This window comes from Python bivittatus, unplaced genomic scaffold (genome assembly GCF_059951505.1).
Source record: "Python bivittatus isolate LINGU-HERP-01145 unplaced genomic scaffold, Pbiv_v1 ctg000480_np1212, whole genome shotgun sequence".
In the NCBI taxonomy this organism is placed as follows: Eukaryota; Metazoa; Chordata; class Lepidosauria; order Squamata; family Pythonidae; genus Python; species Python bivittatus.
This window is the reverse complement of record NW_028277075.1, coordinates 46,730,379-46,750,154: the sequence shown is the minus strand read 5'-3', so window position 1 is coordinate 46,750,154 and position 19,776 is coordinate 46,730,379. Positions and strand designations below refer to the sequence as shown.

The 19,776-nt window shown below is 35.9% G+C and overlaps 1 protein-coding gene across 1 annotated transcript in view; it reads right to left on the bottom strand.

Annotated features, from left to right (window-relative positions):
- Positions 1 to 1,325: 1,325 nt before the first annotated feature.
- The window catches only part of LUZP2 (leucine zipper protein 2), a 368,157-nt gene continuing 349,706 nt past the window's right edge, over positions 1,326 to 19,776 (bottom strand). The window contains exons 10-12 of the mRNA XM_088145088.1: positions 15,754 to 15,843; positions 3,928 to 3,981; positions 1,326 to 1,871 (exon numbers count right to left, since the gene is read on the bottom strand). Of these exons, the coding sequence (XP_088001214.1) occupies positions 1,767 to 1,871; positions 3,928 to 3,981; positions 15,754 to 15,843 (249 nt within the window). The 3' untranslated portion in view covers positions 1,326 to 1,766. The remainder of the gene's footprint in view (positions 1,872 to 3,927; positions 3,982 to 15,753; positions 15,844 to 19,776) is intronic.

Genomic DNA, 19,776 nt, shown 5'->3' with positions numbered 1-19,776 from the left:
AAAATAGCTAAGGATGTATAGCCATTCTGCTGCTTGTCAAATGCTGCAGGGGTCTCTGTAAATTAAATGTAAATATGCACAATCCTATATAAATGTATGTGTGGGGAGGCTCTACTGCTGCATTGAGAAGAATTAGGTGGTTTGGGATGGAACAGAAGATGGAACTACAGGTATACTCCTTCCTCCTTCTTCCTTACCAGCAACCAGCTAATGTCAGGTTTTCCAGCAGAGACATCTTCAGTGTCTTGTCAGGGCTACAGTCTGTTCAGCAATCCCTTAGGCATCAAAAGAGTTGGGTTGCCGGTACTGAGAAGGCAAAAGCTTTGCATGCTTTCTCTGCCCCAGACCCATACCAATCCTCATGCTCATGGCATGGAAGTTGCAGCTGGCACTTCTGGTATCTCCCCTCCTCAAAGGGTCCAGCAATTCACCCCCAATGTCAAGCTGCCTTTAGCTCTTAGTGGCAGAGCATGGATATGAGGATGAGCAGATGGGCAGAGAGGGATCTCATCTAAAATGAAAACCAGAGTTATAGACTATAAGCAAGTGACATTTAATGTCTCTATGGGATACCTCAGAGTCTTTGTCTGCATTAATAAGGGACAGAGATATACCCCTCCCCAATCAAATGAACAAGGAATTTTCACAAGCTCCTTTCAGCACACTGCTAAAGATTGGGAGCTAGTTGGCATAGGATTGCACTGTGAAAGAGTAAGGAAGTTGTTTATAATCATTATTTTTAGCAATAGATATTATGAGTACAATGCAGGAAAAATTACAACTTCCTGAAAACAAATTTTCACATATAAGCCATGTGACCATCCTTTACACAAAGGCAAACATCTGATAATAGAAAATTAGTACGTCTGCATTAAATGAGCATGGTTTCTTCCCCTGAAATCTAATTATCTATTCTCTAGAAAATAGCTATTTATGTATCTGGACATAATTACATAGGAGGAATTCAAAGTCATGAAGTACCTATGAAGTATTTAACTAAGAAACAGGCTACAATTCCAAGAGAGCGATTCTTAAATGTATTGTGTCAACCACTTTAACCAACTGTACTTTTGGTACAATTTTATAAGAATGAACTGATCACTTTAAGCCCCATTTACTTTTAACAAGATTTAATTACAACCAACTTTTTTCTGGGTTGTTTTCCATGACAATCTGCTATAAAATCTAATTTGACTCGATGAAATCTCCAAAACTTTCAGATAGTCGTTTGGATAATAAATATTGCCATGTACACAGGATTCTCTTTGGAACCAGATGGTTACTACACAACAATTCCAGATGATCAAAAAATTGAAATAGATAAGTATTGTTTCTGAAATACAGTGCTTCTACTGTGTCTGACTGAATATGTACCTATGTGTAGAGTCACTTGTTTATTGTTTTGACCTTAGTATGCAATAACGATACTTACAAAACAGAATTGGTTAATAAAATAAAACTTCTTAATAGCTTTTCTTTACAAAACAGAGTGATTTATAATAAGCAAGTTACAGATCAGGGCAGAATAATATTTCAAAAAACTGGACTGTATTACAAAGCATTTTTTTCAAACATCCATTTGTGTTGGATTATTGCTGAAAGATACTAGTCAATCTATTTCAGAAATTTCTCAACTAATTTACAAACATCCATAAAATAGTGAAAAAATTGCATGCTCTAGAAACCTGGTACATTTTCATGCCTCTGGACTAAAAAGATGAAGACGATAGCAAATGAATAACATTTTAAAGATAGCTACGTGTTATTTACAGAGTCTTTTCATTGATTTCAGCTGACTCCTCAGCATTGTTTTCTTTTCTCTCAGTTGATTTGTTGTTTTCTGGTTTAATCCATGGAGGACTGTGTGATTTCTGTGGGTATAATGAAGAAAACACAATCAATATTAAAATGTTACAATGGGACTTGCAAGGAATGGAAGCATAGGTTTTACACCAATGAATAAGGTGGATCTGCTTCAAAGGGAAACTATCCAATGAGGTCCCCTTGAAAAGCAAATAAATAGATTAGCAAGTCTGTCATAGCCAGTAAGGGATATTTCCCTTGGAGAAGAGGTGTAAGGAAAAAAAAAATGTTTGGTTTTCATAGAGGTAAACAGAGGAAAATTATCAGGTGCCTAAACCTTCCTAACTAAAAATAATTCCATATTTGCTTGCTCACCTATTGACCAGCCATGATGGTTGATATAGCAAAAATAATGCAATGAATTGCTACCATTTTTTCAGGTCTGACTAGCCTGGGGAAAGAAATATGTGACTAAATAAGGCAACAAATTGTACAGATGGTTTGCCTGAGTAGAGAACAAAGCAGTTGAAAATGGAGCACAATGAGAACTTATACGCCTGGGTTGTACATTCATGTACAGAGGAATCCACAGTAACAAGACAATATAATAAGTATGCAGATTTCCTTCTCATTAAATAACTACACACCCTAATCTGAGAATTGTTCAGGAGGAAAGTAATACAGCAGGGTTTTCCAGAGAATGTCAACTCGTTGGGAAAAAATGGGTGAGGGTAGAAAATCTAGAATCACTCCTATTTTCTAATACAATCCTATGCATTTGGTATACTGTTGGATTGCAGCAGAGAAGGAACAGGATTGCTTTGTTATACTGTGTTATTGAGGAGCTCTATATTTTTGTTAATATAGGCAAGATAAGGCAGACAGATGTGTACTGTCTAAAATTCATAACAGGGAATAACACAGAGAAGAAAAAATATGCAACCTTGTTGCATTTATTTATTTATTTATCAAATTTGTCACCGCCCATCTCATTGAATGACTCTGAGTGGTTTACAACAAAAATAACATGATCATCTGTAACATTTGGGTTTCCATATTATCTATTAGATTATGGTACAGTACTCCCAAATGTCTTGGTGTGTGGAAAAGTGTTTAGGAAGAATATAAGGCTAAATTTATTTCTCTAGAAAGATGAAGATGGAAATTGCAATAGCTTTGGAATATAGAGATGGGATGTCCGGTGTGACAAATCACTGATCTTCTAATTTAAAGGATGCAAAATATGTTTCTAAATATCTGAGAACAGCATCATCATTTTAACCACACATTGAAATATTGGATTCTGTTCTTTATAGCCCTGTGCAGGGTACAAAATAGAATTTCTGAGAATGTGGTCCTGAACTTCCCAACAGCCTAAATTTGTCTTCCAGGACTGATTAACTACATTTCCCAATACCACTGATGTCAATGTGGACCATGACCTCTACTTCCTCCCCAACACTCTCCAGAAACCTGCCTGATGTGAAGGTTGCGATGTCTGCAACCTTCACATCAAGCAGGCATATCAACATGTGATCCATCACAAGTCTATGTCTCAGTGATTCTAATGTTTGGATTGTCCACAACCAAAAGCCCCCTCCTTCTGGAGCAATATTTTTGGTACAAAATGATGTGGGTTACTCCAGCAAAGTAATTCTTATGTAGTTATGAATGCCCTGTCTTCTGGCTTCTAAATTTTTATCCAATAGTGATTTCTGTAAATTAAAACAGGAACATATTGGCAAACTCAACTGTAATGCATTCGCAATAAATAAAAATACTGGATTATTTCAGCTAAAAAATACCGGATTATACTAGCATCAGCTAATATGGATAATGAATAAAAAGCTATGATAGGAGGGGCTTAATCTTAATTCTTCCTGCACTGTCTTCTTCCTACATTAACACATATTCCTGCATCAACACATTTGTCTTAAATCATGTGAGCTGTAGATTAGAAATGAGATTTCAGACAAAACAAAATAAAACAAAAAACTTCAGAGGATAAAAATAACAGCACAGAGAATGATTTCTCTTTCAGACCTGATGATTCAGAACAAGGGGAAAAAAGAAATTTAACTTTGATGATCAGCTCAGAACATATAGAAGGAACAAGATTCATACCTGCGTACTTGGATCTGTTACATTACTCTGGTTTCCTAAACAAGTGCTGCCAGTCTGAAAAGTGGAAAAAAATAGTATTAGACAATCATCCCTAATTTAGAAATCAATAATTCATAAACAATCAACTTGTGTTCTTAAATGCATATTCCTGTTTCAGAACATATCTGCCCATCTTTTCTTCCACATTTGAAGCAAAGGTATGAATGCAAAGAACAGAAAATAAATATGCATCCAAGCACCTCTCCATGGCATGAAGATATATTTATTTTCTGTAAAGCTATTAAACTGTGTAAATGTTCTATATTCTTATAATGATACAGAAAACATCTCAGAGAATTTTTAAAAAGTATTTAATTACAATATTGATTGTTTAAAAAGAGATCTGAACAGATTATTTTATGTGACATAATAAAAGTCAGGATAAAATGGAGACAAAACATACCTTTATGTAATAAAAAAATATATACATTCAAAACACTTTTTTAAAAAAGCAAAGGCAGGTTTCTCTTGCAGCATTTTTAAACTGCAGATTGTGTTGAAATGATGAAAAGATGCAAACTTTTTCTGTTTGTCCCTGGTGACTCTCAATTGCCATAAGCAGCACTGGGAGATTACACTCTGCAGATCTTACTTGTGAACTTCCCAGAGCTATCTTATTGGCCTCTGATAGAGAAGAAAATATTGGATAAGGTGAGTCAATATTTTGATTCAGCAGAGCTCTCTGGACTGATAAATCATATTCTATCAAAGAACTCTGGGTAGCTAACAACAGATAAACAAATAACAATACAAAAAAATTAAAAACTCCCTTACAGCACCAAGCACCATAACAGTCCCATCCCAAAACTACAAATGCTGGGCTGTTCTCCTGACCTAGTGTTGGGAGTGGCGGGGGGGGGGGGAGGAAGGTCTTAACAGACTTCTGGAAGGCAAGGAGGGTAGGGGGTCTACTGGGACTACTGTAGTTGTTGACGAGACAACACAGAGAAAACAAGTTTTCTTCTTTTCTTGAAATCTTGTCAAGCTATGACCTGCAGCATCCTTCAGAGGGCTAGAATTTTGCTGTGAATTTATGCGTTTTTGTACCAACTGTATCAAGATATCTATCAGTTTATTCAGGCCTCCACAGAAGCAAGCCTCATTTGGTTTCATATGACTTGTTCCTAGGAGAAAAATATATCCAGAGGGAAGTTGTAGGGAAGAGAACGACCCAAAATGGACAGGTGTATTTTTGGTATAGAAACACTCAATTCTTCATGATAGCATCCTTTTTGTCTTAGGCAGATGGATTAGCAGTTGTCATAGAGATAATGGCTTATTTGTTCTACAATAAGTGGAATCAGGCAGTAACAATAAAAATATATAACAAGTCACACTATTTTATACACACTGTTGGAAATTAAGAATCCCCCTTCCCTCTTAGCATAGTATCTCATTACCCATTTTGTGATAACGTATTTCCTTTTTTAATATTGCAACTGTGAAAATAGGCGATTATGCTGTATATCTCACAATCCTCAGTCTACTATGTCTTCTTTGCACTGTGATTACCCTACATATTGACTAAGTTGTCATATACACTAGATTGTATTGAGAACAGTAGTGTCTCCATCAGTGTCAGCTCGTGAAGGCAAAAATATAATGTGAACTTAGAGGAACATGATTTGCGAGGAAGTGACTGTTGGCCCTTTATGTTAGCCCTTTATGCAATTGGCAATGCGATGAAGTGTATAACCCTTTCATTGAAGGATGCTTAATCTGCAGTAAGCATTGTCCTTCCTAGAAAAGCTCTAAGCTTGCCCTACTAAATAGGAGGCAGGCTGCACATTTATAGTAATGTCTGTTAGTTCCCCTAGAAAAAAATACACATAACTGCCAGTCAATCTCTCTCAGCCCTAGGAAGAAGCCAATGGCAAACCACTCCCAAAATGTTGCCAAGAAACAACATGGTTATTCAAAACTGGAAGAGAAATTTCATCCCCAGCACTGTATAGGAACAGCAGGGAGGTCTGTTTAAACTCATGCCCTCCAGGGTTTATTCTCATAATGCTAAAACTATGTACTGTATGATCATAATATCAAAACAATATCATGAGTTCTCTCATCATTTCTAGCCTTCTAATGAACACAATCCTCATGGTGAGTTTATTTTCAGCTCACTTAGAAATAGATTTCCCCCCCAATGCTTTGACAAATATGAATTGAAATGCACATCAATATGTGTCTTATGGGTGAATGAACAATATTGCACATGCTTCAGACAACATTTTATTTTTTTAGCAATGTGATAATTTCAGTACATGTTTCCCTCACATTATGTGGATTTGCTATTATGCAATTGATAATTTTTGGCCAAGAATTGACTATGTGAAAAATAAAAATAAAAAATTGCTATTATGAGATTTGTGCCAGCAAAGTCAATTTGCGCCAAAGGCCTAGAAACATACCAAGATTTCTTCCTGCCAAAAGGGCTTGAACATTTTTCTGCCAAAACTCCTATCTGCCCTTACACATTTACCATTGTGTTGTGTACTACAATTACTATGGGGTCAAATTAAAATATTCAATCCCTTTGCCTAAAATGAAAACTTCTAACACTAGAAACAAAGTTGGATGTATTACATCATGCTGAAGTTGGTGAAGGACTCTCAGCCTGAGGACGAGCTTTTAATCTGGGTAAATCTATTGTGTACAACATAGATCAGAATACTAATAAAATTTGTAGTGCCATGTTTCATTCTACCTCTTTGTCTGCCATGACAATTCAGCTATAGAAAAGATGGAGAAAAGTACCTTTGCTGTACCCAGAACATGAGACAAGGGAGAAAAAAATGAGTAATCTAGTGCTTGAGAATAAGGGTCTAAAAATTTATGAGCACATTTATTAACTATAGACAGAAACAGATTTTTGCATTGCTATTATACACAGCAAAAAAGTAATGTGATTTAATTATTCTATCTCAAGCAACTCATACAACTGAGATTATATGTATTTCTGCATTTTAAAAAAATAATTAACACAAATTAAAGCAAAGTTATTATAATTTCTGCTAGAATTATTATTTAAATTTAACACTTTTATTACACCATCCTATTGTGTGTAGGTGTCTAGGTGAATATTATAGTAATTTTGAGAATGAATAAGGTAAGCCACCCACAGACCAAAGATGTGTTTAATTAATATTGGGCGGTCTTATGACATTGATTTAATGGGACAATCAGGCAATAAATTGCTAAAGTGAAACAGGAAATTTTACTGACATTTTCACTAGATATTATCTATTACTTTGGGTGTGAAACTATAATTAAATAAAATAATTAATAAATCTATCTCCATATCACGATTAGCACATTAGTAGAAAGAAGCATAGCTTAGGGGAGCATTGAAAGTTCTCTTTAATAGTTATACAAAGGATGTAATTGCTACATGCTGATAGCATAAAATGCATTGTCTTATGTATAGTTATGTACATTATGAAATATCTTTTGCTGGCCCATGCACTGTATGTACAGAAACCAAAGCCAATAGACAGGAGCTAATGCAGCTTGTCACAGAACAACTATGAAAGCAGGAAAACCTCTATTCTTCACTGTGACAAGGAATATTTTCTAAAATAAAACTATAAGCACTCCTACCTCTGGGACAGGATGTTACATTACAGATCCCAAACTAAATCTGCTGAACAGGATTCACACCAGAACCTGAAGCTCTCCCACTCTATGAAAAGATTTGCTGGTGGACGAAAGGAAACACTTTCAGAAGTGTCCTCCTCGAAGTATCAGATATCTCTGATACCTTCTTTGGGGGGGGGGGGACTTTGAATGTTCTGAATCAAAACTCTCTTGCCACTAATATTATCTAGGAAAAAAATAACAGAATGCAGAACTCTGGAGCTATTTCAGCTATTATTCCATTCTTGACCCACCTTGGATTTTTTCTGAAATTTATTCATTTATATAACAAATGTATATGGCCGCCCATCTCACTGAATGTGATTCTTGGCAGCATACACCCAACAATTAAAATAATATCACAACTGTTAAAACACTAAACAAATAAATAAAAACAAGATTGCCAGAGAAGAACTTCCATCTAAACACAGTACAACCGTTGCACAGGCTCCCCGTGGGATCTCCAAAGTTGCTGGAAATTGGGATTTGGCATCTCGTCCATTATGGATTGATCCCTCACCATCCTTTATCCAAGACTGAATTCATTATGCCAAAGCAAAGTACAACTAGACTTTTAAAGATTTAGAGCTTTGCTCTCTCCTATGTCTAATACAAATAATACATGGAACAAGAGGCAGTGTGATGTAATGATTGAACCATTGAATTGGTATTGGGAAGACCCATGTTCTATTCCACCCTTAGCTACTGAAATTCACTGGGTGACTTTGTGCCAGTTACTCTCTTTCGGCCCAGTCTACCTAACAGGGTTCTTGCTGCGGAGGAAAAAATAGGTGGAAAGAGCCTTATGTATGCCTTGAGCTCCTGAATGAAAAAGTGCAATATAAATCTGATAAACAAATGTGAGTCCATTATGAAGAACTATCTTCCCCACTGCTTTATTGCTCTCCAGCTGTGGTAAAGACCAGAAAACAACAATACCACAATATGCATTGTTTGTAATCACTGTCAAAGAGTAAAGCAAGTGACCATCCCTTTGAACCTGTTCTAAATCTACTTTTGAAAATCAATGTTCTGTTCAAGTTTCATCTGGATAATCATGTTGGAAGGAACATAACTTTTCTTGTTGAGGTGATTCTTTGGGATTTATAAAGTGAACTGACACTCTTCTTCCACAGCATTTTCTGTGGAGCATCATAATAAAAGGAATTTTGGAGGACTATGTGTAAGATTAGGGCAATGTTCCCTAGATAATTTTCTTGCTCAGTACATTCTTGCAAATCCACAGAGCTCAGTAAATGTTTCAGGATCAATGCTGGAAAGAGGGTTATATTTTTCCAGTGCTTGCTCTTATAATCTCTATTTGAAATGGCAGACAAATAAAGTACATGGATGTAGAGGATAGCTAAAATGCATGAGGCTGTATACCTGAGAGACTACTGTATTGAGCAAGGAGAGTACAATTCATTAACCAAGCAGGGCACGATGCACTGGCTGACATAGCATATATTTGAACTGTTTAATCTGCAGAAGGAATATTGCTGTCACATTAAGAGTAAGGTACTGAACATGAGTTATGTTCTCTGGAAAAAATGGAAAACAGCTCATTTCATTGAAGCATTGATTAGGATAATTTCAAACCAAATTCCCCTCTTGTCATATAAAACCAAACTATTCTATTCTTCAATGGCTAGCAAAGTAGCTATGGCTTTGTCCTGGAGCATGAAATGGATTATAGGGGTAGCATAAATGAATGCAATATTGCCAGGAGATACTATCCACTAAAAACATAGTTGTGGTTCCTCAAATATTTGCATTTTTTTTAAAAGGGTAAAGATGATTGATTGATAAAACTATTTAGCAGTTTTAATGTATAATTGCATTGCAAGAAAATCTAATACAACCCGCATATACAGACACAAATACACAGAGTCTTTTCCAAAATTTTATACTGAGCCATGAATATCAGGGAGTAGGGATTGAAGTCGAGGCAAGTGATATAACGTACAATGTGCCATCACTGTGCAAATTATATACTTCCTTCACATCATGGTATCATGACAGAATTGTCTCAGATGAAGTGAGTTAGGTAATTTGTGCAATTAGATCTATCTATCTATCTATCTATCTATCTATCTATCTATCTATCTATCTATCTAACTATCTAACTATCTAACTATCTAACTATCTAACTATCTGAGACAGAGAGAGAGAGAGAAAGAGAGAGAGAGATTTGGGCTGCCTAATCTGTTCAATTGGCAACCAAGCCCAGATGGCATTTGGCTCTATCTCTATCTCTCCTTTTCATTTGTACCAGGAGAGGCAAAGTAATTCTGTATTAGTGCTTGTGGGCTGTGATGAAGGGGCCAATGGCCTGACACTGAATCCCAGGAAGACAGAAATTCTCTGGCTGGGCATTCTATATCTAGAAATGGCCTTAAACCCAGTGCTTGATGGGATGGTGCCACCCTACAGGACTAAAGAAAGTTATTTTGGATGCTCTTGCATGTTATACTGTCACAGGAGACACACGTGATAATTACTAAGGGCATCTATGCAGAATCTTTGCCAGCATAGAGGACTATGGAGATTGCCTTGAAGAAGGAATGCAAGAAAAGTTTCATAAACACCAGCATAGCCCTGAAAGGGATGAAGGAGTGAGAAGGAAACTCAAGATTACTCCACCTTGATTTTCTTGGGTAAAAGAAGGAGAAGAAAGAAATTCAAATACTGTTATTATACCCTGCAACAATAGAGTTCCAGTAGTCTTTATGGAGCTTATTTCCTGACCTGGCTTATCTCAAAGAGGACAGCTAGTGAGTTTTAATTGTGTGATTTTATTATTGCATTATTTTTATTGTGTGATTTTATTGCTGGAAGCCACCCTCTATGGTGTTTCTAAATGAAGAAATAAATTAGCTTCTATTCGTTCACTGTATAAAATAATTCTCATTATATAAGCTTATTTTATTTTATTATGTTGTAAGACTAAGGTTACTCACTGGATTACATTAAGTGTGTGTGTGTGTGTGTGTGTGTGTGTAAGTTATCTATTGTCTTTAGTTTCTGTAACCCCATCATGTTGGTTACATTGACAATGCCTATATGTATGCTAGTATATTAGATAGTGTCACTGAAGAGGTCAAGAATGAGCAGGTTGGGGGCAGGTCCCAGTCAAATGGCATTTGCAAAACATTACTGGTACCTTTGTGAGCCCTGCAGAAATTGTCTGTCATAGCAATGTTTACAGTCAAAAGTTGATGTAGCTTGAACACTTCTGCACTAATTTCTATAAACTTTGACATACTTCCCCCACCAGTGATCGACCTGTCCTGTCTATTTCATCTCATTCTGGTGAAAAGTCCCAAAGTTGACCAAGACTAATAAATCAAATTTTAAAGGTGTATAACTCAAAAGCCCTGCTCTGATTTTTAAACTAGAATTTCCAATTGCTCGTCCCTTCAACATTGGTTAAAATTCCTGATTTTGTTAAAAAAAAAAAAATGATACAGTGTTAGACATTTCTATTTTCCAATACCAGATCATAGGAGGGCAGACCAACATTGTTCCTAATTCATACTTGAATCCTATGAATTAGTGAGCTACTCCCCATTAATGCAATGTCCTGGCTTGGATGAAAGCCATAAAGTAAACAATCATAGATGTGAAGAATTTCTTTTGATATCCACTTGCAATGAATGCAAAAAAGTCCACAAGAAGCCAGCATAATTTAAACAACACTAATGGGGCTCCAGTTTCCATAACACCTGAAACAGAACTCCGATGCTATGTGTTATGAGGTTCTAACTCTGAATAATTTCTTAGGAATGTCGTATTTATATTTAATTTGCGTATAATGCTAATATTAGTTATTAATCATTATTAAAATAGGTTGGTTATGACTTTCATGCCTGAAAAAGAGCAACCCATATGGGCAAAATTTACTGATGCCGAACCTCTGCTCAACATGAGGAGATTAAGAAAATCAGCCTTTTTAAAAAAAAAATAAAAAAAATAAAATCATGATGCGATATGATTACTCCCGTTATGCAGAAAGGAGTAAAAGAAAGAGCCTGGAAATCATAAAGTGAGATATTAAACTAGCTAGAGCAAACAGAAGCATGGCTTCTGCTTAAAAGTAATTCCTCCTTGATCAGTTTAGCATGCAGTTTGATCAGAAAAAGGTACCTGGGTGCAAAAACTCAAATGATGAAATATGCAGCTTGATCAGTAAAGTATGTTAAAATTCAGCAGTTCCAGAAGATAGCTCAGCCAGTGAATTATACAGGAAAGCTGGCAAGGTACACAACTGGGACCATAAATTATGAAAGCGGATTACTCAAGTATGCATCTTCATTAAAAGAATTTGTGAGGGAGAAAAAAAAATCGTAAAATCCAGCATGCCTCTTGACAATTAAGCTGTGCAATTGGAGCTTCAAATAGTAACAATGGGATTACAAAAATATTCATCTAAACTAGCGAAGCAAGGTTCTCCTTACAAAAACTGCATGCTTCAGACAAGGACCATTTTAGGCAATTGGGTTATTCTAACAGATTATAAATATTAGATGAAAATTGAATATGTCCAACAAGTTCTTTTAGTTCTTTAGAAATAAGATTTTAAAAAAAAAATCAAAAGATGAGCAAAAAAATCTAAACCTTGACTTAGGAATTGGGCTTATTTAAATCTTTCCAGTCAAAGTCAAAGTATTGAAATAGGCCTGGGGGAATGCACCAATTTATCCGTATGTGATTTATATGAAAATAGCGAATCATTGTGAAAATTCACCTCAATTAGCATAACATCTAGGGAATCAATAAACAAAACAAATAACATGGACTAACTGGATATCACTCCTAATAGTTTGACATTGTTTTCACTGAAACTGTCTCCTAGGGTTTGGCGTTCTGAATTGTCAGACATATGGTATTAGAATTCTGATATTAGAATTAATGTTAGAATTCTGCAACATTTATGATTGTTTGCCACCCAGAGTCACTGGTCTGAGATGGGCAGCTATACAAATTGAATAAAACAAACAAACAAACAAACAAACAAACACACTTAAAACGGCATTCAGGAGGTATAGAAGGCGGGGCAGAGAACCCCCAGGACAATGAAAGAATTGAAATAATTCATTTTCTAACTCCTAGAAAATAACTTGCAACATATTCATACATCCTGGAAATTGGAATTTCTAAAGAAATCTATTCTTCCTTAAAGTTACTCTCCAAGACAGAAATCTGTATAACGTATTGGTTAGGTCCTAATGAAGATTAACCTTGTGTACCTGCTTCTACGTTAGGGAAAGGATATTTTTGAACATAAACATTCTGCATGCCAGATTAACATTTTTTTTTTAATTTATTTAATTTTGCATCAGCCTTGCTGGGCAAACTAGATAGGAAAAATGACCAGATGAATTAATTCTACTTTACTGTAAAGCTACATTGACAGAAACATGCAAGTCTGAAAGAACTCCCCCCCCCCCCAATCATCTTTACAGCCCAAGAAACTAGGGAGGGTCCCTTCTGAGACTCTTGCCCCTCCCACTGTCCAGCTGCTATCTCTTATCTGACCGTTCCCTTGGCAGGGTCTCTTTGCCCAGTCTACCCACATTCCCACATACCATTACATTTTGTTTTATACCATAAACCATTGTTTACAAACCACAACAGCTGTTCAGACAGTATGCCTGGTACAAATGAAATAAACTCATCACTAAGGCTTAGTATGATGTGCAAGCTCAATAAACAACCCTTTAGTTAATTTAAGGGATTATGTGTCATACTTACAAAAGATTAATTACAATTATGTATCACACTGACAAGAGGCTAGCTGCAATAAATGGTACCTAACTTACTCATGATTAATTTATTATTTCAATCAATTACTTGAATGAGTAAACACAGATTATGTGTTTTGTTTTGTATGGACATAATTTAATTAGATTTTTATTTTATTTTAAGTATGGAATAGAATGTATTTTTAATGGAAACTAAAGATTTAAAACTCCCACGACAATTCTTCTTTTGTTGTTAGTTTTGTACTTACAAACCTTTAATGCAAACTTTAAGCGTAAATAAACATTTTAGTTTTGCAAAGTTTGCAAAACTGTATGCTTAGTTTCAGACACTGAAGGAATTCAGCATATATGCAGAGGAAGAAAATACACATGGGAGCAAACCTGTTCCTTTGCTTGGTTTTCTATTCAGCAACTAATGCAATAAAAAAAATGAACAATATATTTTCAGCACAGTATCATTTTATATGGTTTGGACTCATTAATTATGTATTATTTCTTTTTTCTTTTCCCACTGTACACAGTTGCTTGTAGATTATTATTGGAAGCAGAAGCTGAGTGAGAAATACTAGCTCTAAGAAATTCACACTTGCTCCTAAAGAGTAGTAAGTTATCTTCAAATCAAACTCCTTGGAATCTATTTCAATTATTCAATTTGAATGTGTTACTGAGTTTCTATTATTTTCTTTGTAACGAGTCAAGTACACAAAATAATGTAAAGGTCAGAGGAGAACAGGAAAAGGCAGCCTATCTTATTCAAGTGAGAAATCTTTATTTTATTTATATGCCTAGCCCAATTAGTTACTTAATTGGGTGCTTTCAAAATAAGCTCATTTCCTGGTCATTTGCATAGACCAGTGCCTGCCATCTCGACCTGTCTCCACTAATAAGTAGTATCTCTTCCAAGTACATTCCTGTAATCATGATACTGTTCATTCATCTTACTAATTGTTTCCTCCTTCCTTGGCTTGCCAAGAATAGTGGGGTTTTTTTTTCCCTAGTTCACTGTCCACTTGCATCACATGCCTCAAGGGAACAGTCTTCATTTTTTCCAGTATCAATTGATTGGCTTTTCCTGCAGTCCATGGTACTTGTAGTACCATGTATCTATGTATCTCTGGATCCATAATTCAAAGGTATCTAGCTTTCACACTTTCTATGTCTACCTTTTACAACCATACATTATTACTGGAAATACCATTGTTTTATAATTTTGGTCTTTGTTGTCAGAGAATACCCTATTCTTCGTGATCTTGTTTGTCACTGCCTTCTTCCTGTAGCACTCATCTCCTTTTTATTTCTCCAGCATACTGTCCATCTTTATCTTTGAACTCAAGAAAACAAAACCAACTGTCACGTTCATTTCTTTGCTGTAAACTGTAAATTCCCTGAGCATGTTGGCTAACATTACTCTTATCTTTTTAATATTTAACATTAACCCCAATTTTTCACTTTCGCTTTCGGAATGACTTTCCAATTCTTCTTTACTTCCAAGTAATAAAATGGTGTTACGTTATTTCACTCTCCTTCTTATTCTGAATTGCTCTGTTTCTCCAGATTCAGTTCATACAGTAGCTTCTTGTTCATTATAGAATTCCTCAGAAGAATAACCAAGTGTTCTGCCACTCCCATTAGCCTTAATATATTCCACATTCTGCCATGATCTGTAGAATGAAAGGTCTGGCCACAGTCGACACAGCAAAGGTCAAACTCGTCCTTATGTTCCTTTGCTCTGTGTGCTATCTGTCTTACATTAGCTATCTGACTGTGTTCCTTTCTGCCTTTTCTGAAACCTGTCTGGTTATAAGGTGTTTTTTTCTCCATAGCTTTTCTTTTTTTTTTGCCTGAGAAATTATTGCAGCAGTTTAGTAATTTGCACTTCCTCTTGCATCTCCCTTCTTCCTTTCTGCATTTGAAAAACTAGAAATTCCTTATCTCCAAAAGTAACACTTTCTGCTAAAGTTAAAATGTAAAGCTCTGCTTTAGCTTGTTCTTTGTTCCAGGTGCTTTCTAACACTAGAAACACACATGAGCTTCAAGGTATGTTGAAAGATAGCAACATTTTGAAAATAAACAGATTTGGTGCGGTAAATTCACATGCGAATTTTCCAAGTGGACTGTACTTAATTTGTAGTTAGATCACATCTCCTCTAGTTGCCTCATATTCTTGAAAATCTTGCAAATCCTATTAGTCAAGCACAGCCAAAGAGAAAAGATATTACATCAAAAACCATATCTTTTGTAGCACCAAATATCAAACTTCACCTAATATAAAACTATGTCATATTCCTATGTTTACAATTAAATAGATACAGTATGGGTTCATATACTTCATGGTTCACATACACTACTCATTAGAACTTGACTTCCAATCTAAATGGATTACACTTACATCTTTGGAGTTGCATTCTGATGTGCTTTTATTGTTATCCACTTTTTTTGAGGAAACTTGAGGAGTCTCTTTGCCTGTAGGAATTCTTTGCTGGAAGATAAGAAACAGACATGTCAACCTTTTTCCTGAGTACAGTTATAAATAATTACTTCTTGGAAATGGGAATTCTATTTTAAAGCTTTGCATTCAAATATTCAGTAGTACAACTTTTAATGTCTATGGATTGCTCGTGAGATATAGAAATGTAAGGAAGCTTTCTCTGCTGATCTCTTCTCATTGAAATCATTCTTGTTCTGGTATGAACTACAGGGATTGTATTAGCAAGGGAGAAGCACCTGCATATTCAATGGAAGTATCTTCTATTTTTTGAGTAGTTTCTATTAGGTGACAGCAATGCCTTAATTAGTTTCTTTTCCTCATCCATAATTCCCTGACCCATCATCCATAATTCCCTGACCCATCATGAAGAGCAGAAGGCCACAGTGAGGACTTTATTAGAATGCAACCCAGGTTATATAATTTTACACTTATCTACAAAATTTGTATGTCGATAGTACTAACAAAAATGCCTTCTGCCACCCACTTCCACCTACAGATGATTTTTTAAAGAAAGAAAAGAAAGGAATGGAAATTCCTTCACCTTCTCCATTTCTGTGTCATTGCTGCCAGGAGTTTTGCCTGTTATACCACGTTATTTGTCTTCTAAGGAGAAGGGCCACAGAGTGGTCCAAGTAGGGGCTAATATGAAAACAGTATTATACCATCATAACACAAACTCTGTCCCTTTTATACATGCCCTATGATGTTGCATGAATGTATGAAAGGGGTGTAGCTTGCACTGCGATCATGAAATGCTACTTTTGTAATTTTGACAAAAATATCAGATCCCAAGGGCACCTCTGCTCTAGGCCCAGCTAATGCAAAAAGTTGATACTCTTAGATGAAACTGTAAAATCATATTTCTCAGAAGATTCTGGAATGGGGAAAAATCTCATAAGGAAATTGATGGAAAAGATGGCAAGTGTCAATACTGTTTTCCAAACAGTCAAATAGTAGAATATTAATATCCACAATGGAGTTAGTGTTACATATACCATTATAGCTCTCACCACCAGTGCATTTTAGGAAAAAGAAGCCTGAGACCTGTATAATTTTGGGAGAAGGTTTTCTCCATAGGGTTTTTGGTTCAAAAATTGACTGTTTACAAAGCTGGGTTTCTTCCTTTTCCCCACCTTTCTCTACTGTTCTTGTATTAGCTTCTGCCTCCCTATTTCAAAGTTTGGCTTAGAGAAATAAAGATAATCCAGAGCCAAAAACCCTCTGTGCATCTGTCTTCTGGAAGTCATGTAATATTGTATAAATTAATGTATTTCCACCTTCCTAAGCTAAGCACTTTTCGGCACTGGAGCCTTCAACTGCTTGGGTCCTGTGTGTAAAGTGGCTGAGAATGATTCAGTTTCTAGATTTCAACCTTTTCATCCACTTTGACCATACTGAGGCCCAGGTCCTCTGTCTGAATCCCAGTTAGCACAGCCTTGAATTGGTGGATTCCCCTGCTTCTCCCCCATCCACCCACCCCACTCCCCTTGCCAGGAAATCAAGCACCAATTGTTTTCTCTTCTGTGGTGGGTAGGTCTTCTGAGGGCAAAACAGTTTTAAAGTTCTTCCTATCACTTGGGGAAGAAGGGGAAACTAGGGAGAATTCTTCTCAATTTCACCATGTTGAAACAACAGCAAAGAAACAGCTAGTTCCTCTCTCACAAAGGTCCAGCCTTTCATGGCAGATAGCCATGAAATGGTGGACTAAGGCAGAGAGTAGGGACTGGATTGTCCTGCTTGTGCCAGTAGAGGGAAGAAAACTTTCTTGAAGTGGAGCAAGAAAACTCACGGAGAGTTTACTTCCCCAGTAGGGTAAGGGGGAGAACTGTCATCCAATAGAAGAAAATATCTGTAGCTCAGGGTAGAACTGTGGAGTCCTTGATGCTCTCTGAGCTTGGTTGTTTGCTTGCAGATGTTCCATTACCCAACTAGCTAACTAGCAAACAACCAAGCTCAGCACCAAGGACTGATGATGTTACCTAGTTGGGTAATGAAACATCTGTAAGCAAACAACCAAGCTCAAAGAACACCAAGGACTCTACAAAACTGCTCTCCCAAAATAGAAGGTAGCCCATTTCACCCCAGGGCAAGCAGGAAGTGTGGATCAGCCCTATGTCAATATCTTCTCTAGCACCTGAATCAGTCCTGTAGTCTAATTTACAAGGGCAAATTGGGCTGAATTAGGAGTTTTTAACAAAATGTAATATACTCCGTTTTATTTTAGCATTAAAACTTTTGATGATGATGATGATGATGATGATGATGATGATGATGATGATGATCCCATCCACATGTGGAAGGAACACCAAGTGTCCATGGAATATGACAAATATCTGGCACAGAAGGAAGGAAAGTGGATAGACAGAAGGGTTTCAAGATTTTTGAAAACATTTTCTTGATCCTATGGCTATGAACAAAAAGTCTGCCAAACCCTGGTTTTAGGAAAGCATGTTAAACTACTTCTGTTTCAGCTGACATATATAATGGAGAAGGATGGTAACTAAAGACTGTAGAGCAAAGAGATAATATTAAGAGCCTCCTGCACTATGAACGACTAACACAAAATGTGAATAAAGGTGATAAAAGCTAGTTATTTTCTTGGTAGATAATGCAGCACTTGAAGAGCCCACCCAATTAAAACTAAAATGTTAAAAATGAGAGCTTATCTCTGAAATCCTCTTTTCTCATTATGAAACAATGCAAAGCTAATTAAAATAATGCTTAGAAGAAAGGTGAATACAGAGTCAGATAAATAATTTAAAATGCTGTAGGTTAGAATATTCTTGGTTCTTTTTATTGTTTTATGACTCCCCTGGTACAAGAATATTGACATTTAAAAGGACTCTTACTCTGAAGGATAAGAATGGGATATTTGATTTTAAAATATTACTTTTGCATGTTTGAAAACAGGATTTAGTTTTCTATATAATTTGGACTGTGTAGAGGCTATGTGTTCTAATTGGAGAGATCTATCTAAAGGTCCAAAATGGCTGAATTTAACAAAGATCACTATGGAGTATTTCAATCCTAAAACTGGAATGACATTAGAAAAACAGAATTCCTCTGCCTTTGTCTGGTACAGGAAAACCACACATGTTTTTAAACATTTTTCCCTAGCAAAATAGGAGGAAATTTGCAAGCAAGCCTAGAGCGTTATGGAGCCAGTCAAATTTAATAGAATTCAGTGGAGGATTTTTTAGTTATAGTCTTTGAAACCAATATTCCTTATAAGAGAAAGTCTGTTAAAAATTTAGAATTCCTTAAAAGCAAGGATATGTCCAATAATTTAACCACTGACATCATCATCAAATGATTTTTATTTCAATAACAATTGCAATAAGAAATCTAAAACATACCCCCACATTTAAATAATATTTAACTCCTATGAATTGGCATTAGCTCCAACATTGAGTGTTACAACACTAGATAACAGCATTTATTTTTAATGATAATCTTTAAAGTTAAAGATGGACATCTGAAGGCTAGGAGACAGTTTTGTGGTACCACACAAAAGTTGGCTTATGATTTTCATAAATTCCAGAGTGACAGGCAAAATCTTCTCATGCTTGACTGAATATCAAGTTTTTTGCAGCCCATTTCATTTATGCTGATGTAGCTAAATTCCATTTGTGTTTGCAAGTACAAAATGAAAATACATTTTAAAAAACAGGTTATTTGAAACCAAAAAGCCAGGCTAGGTCATTATTTCTCTCTGATGCTTTCCAGATTTACTGCTGGAGTAAAAATACACATTCCTGTTCCATTGCATGGTTCCTAATTTTTAACTGCTTCTGTCTACTTATTTCCCCTTTTACTGGAAACTGCTTAGCATCTCTCTTTGCGTTATTACAAACGTCTTGTTTTTTCATTATCTCTGCCTTGTCTAATGCTCCCATCTCTCTATGCAGGGTAGTTCTAGTTAGA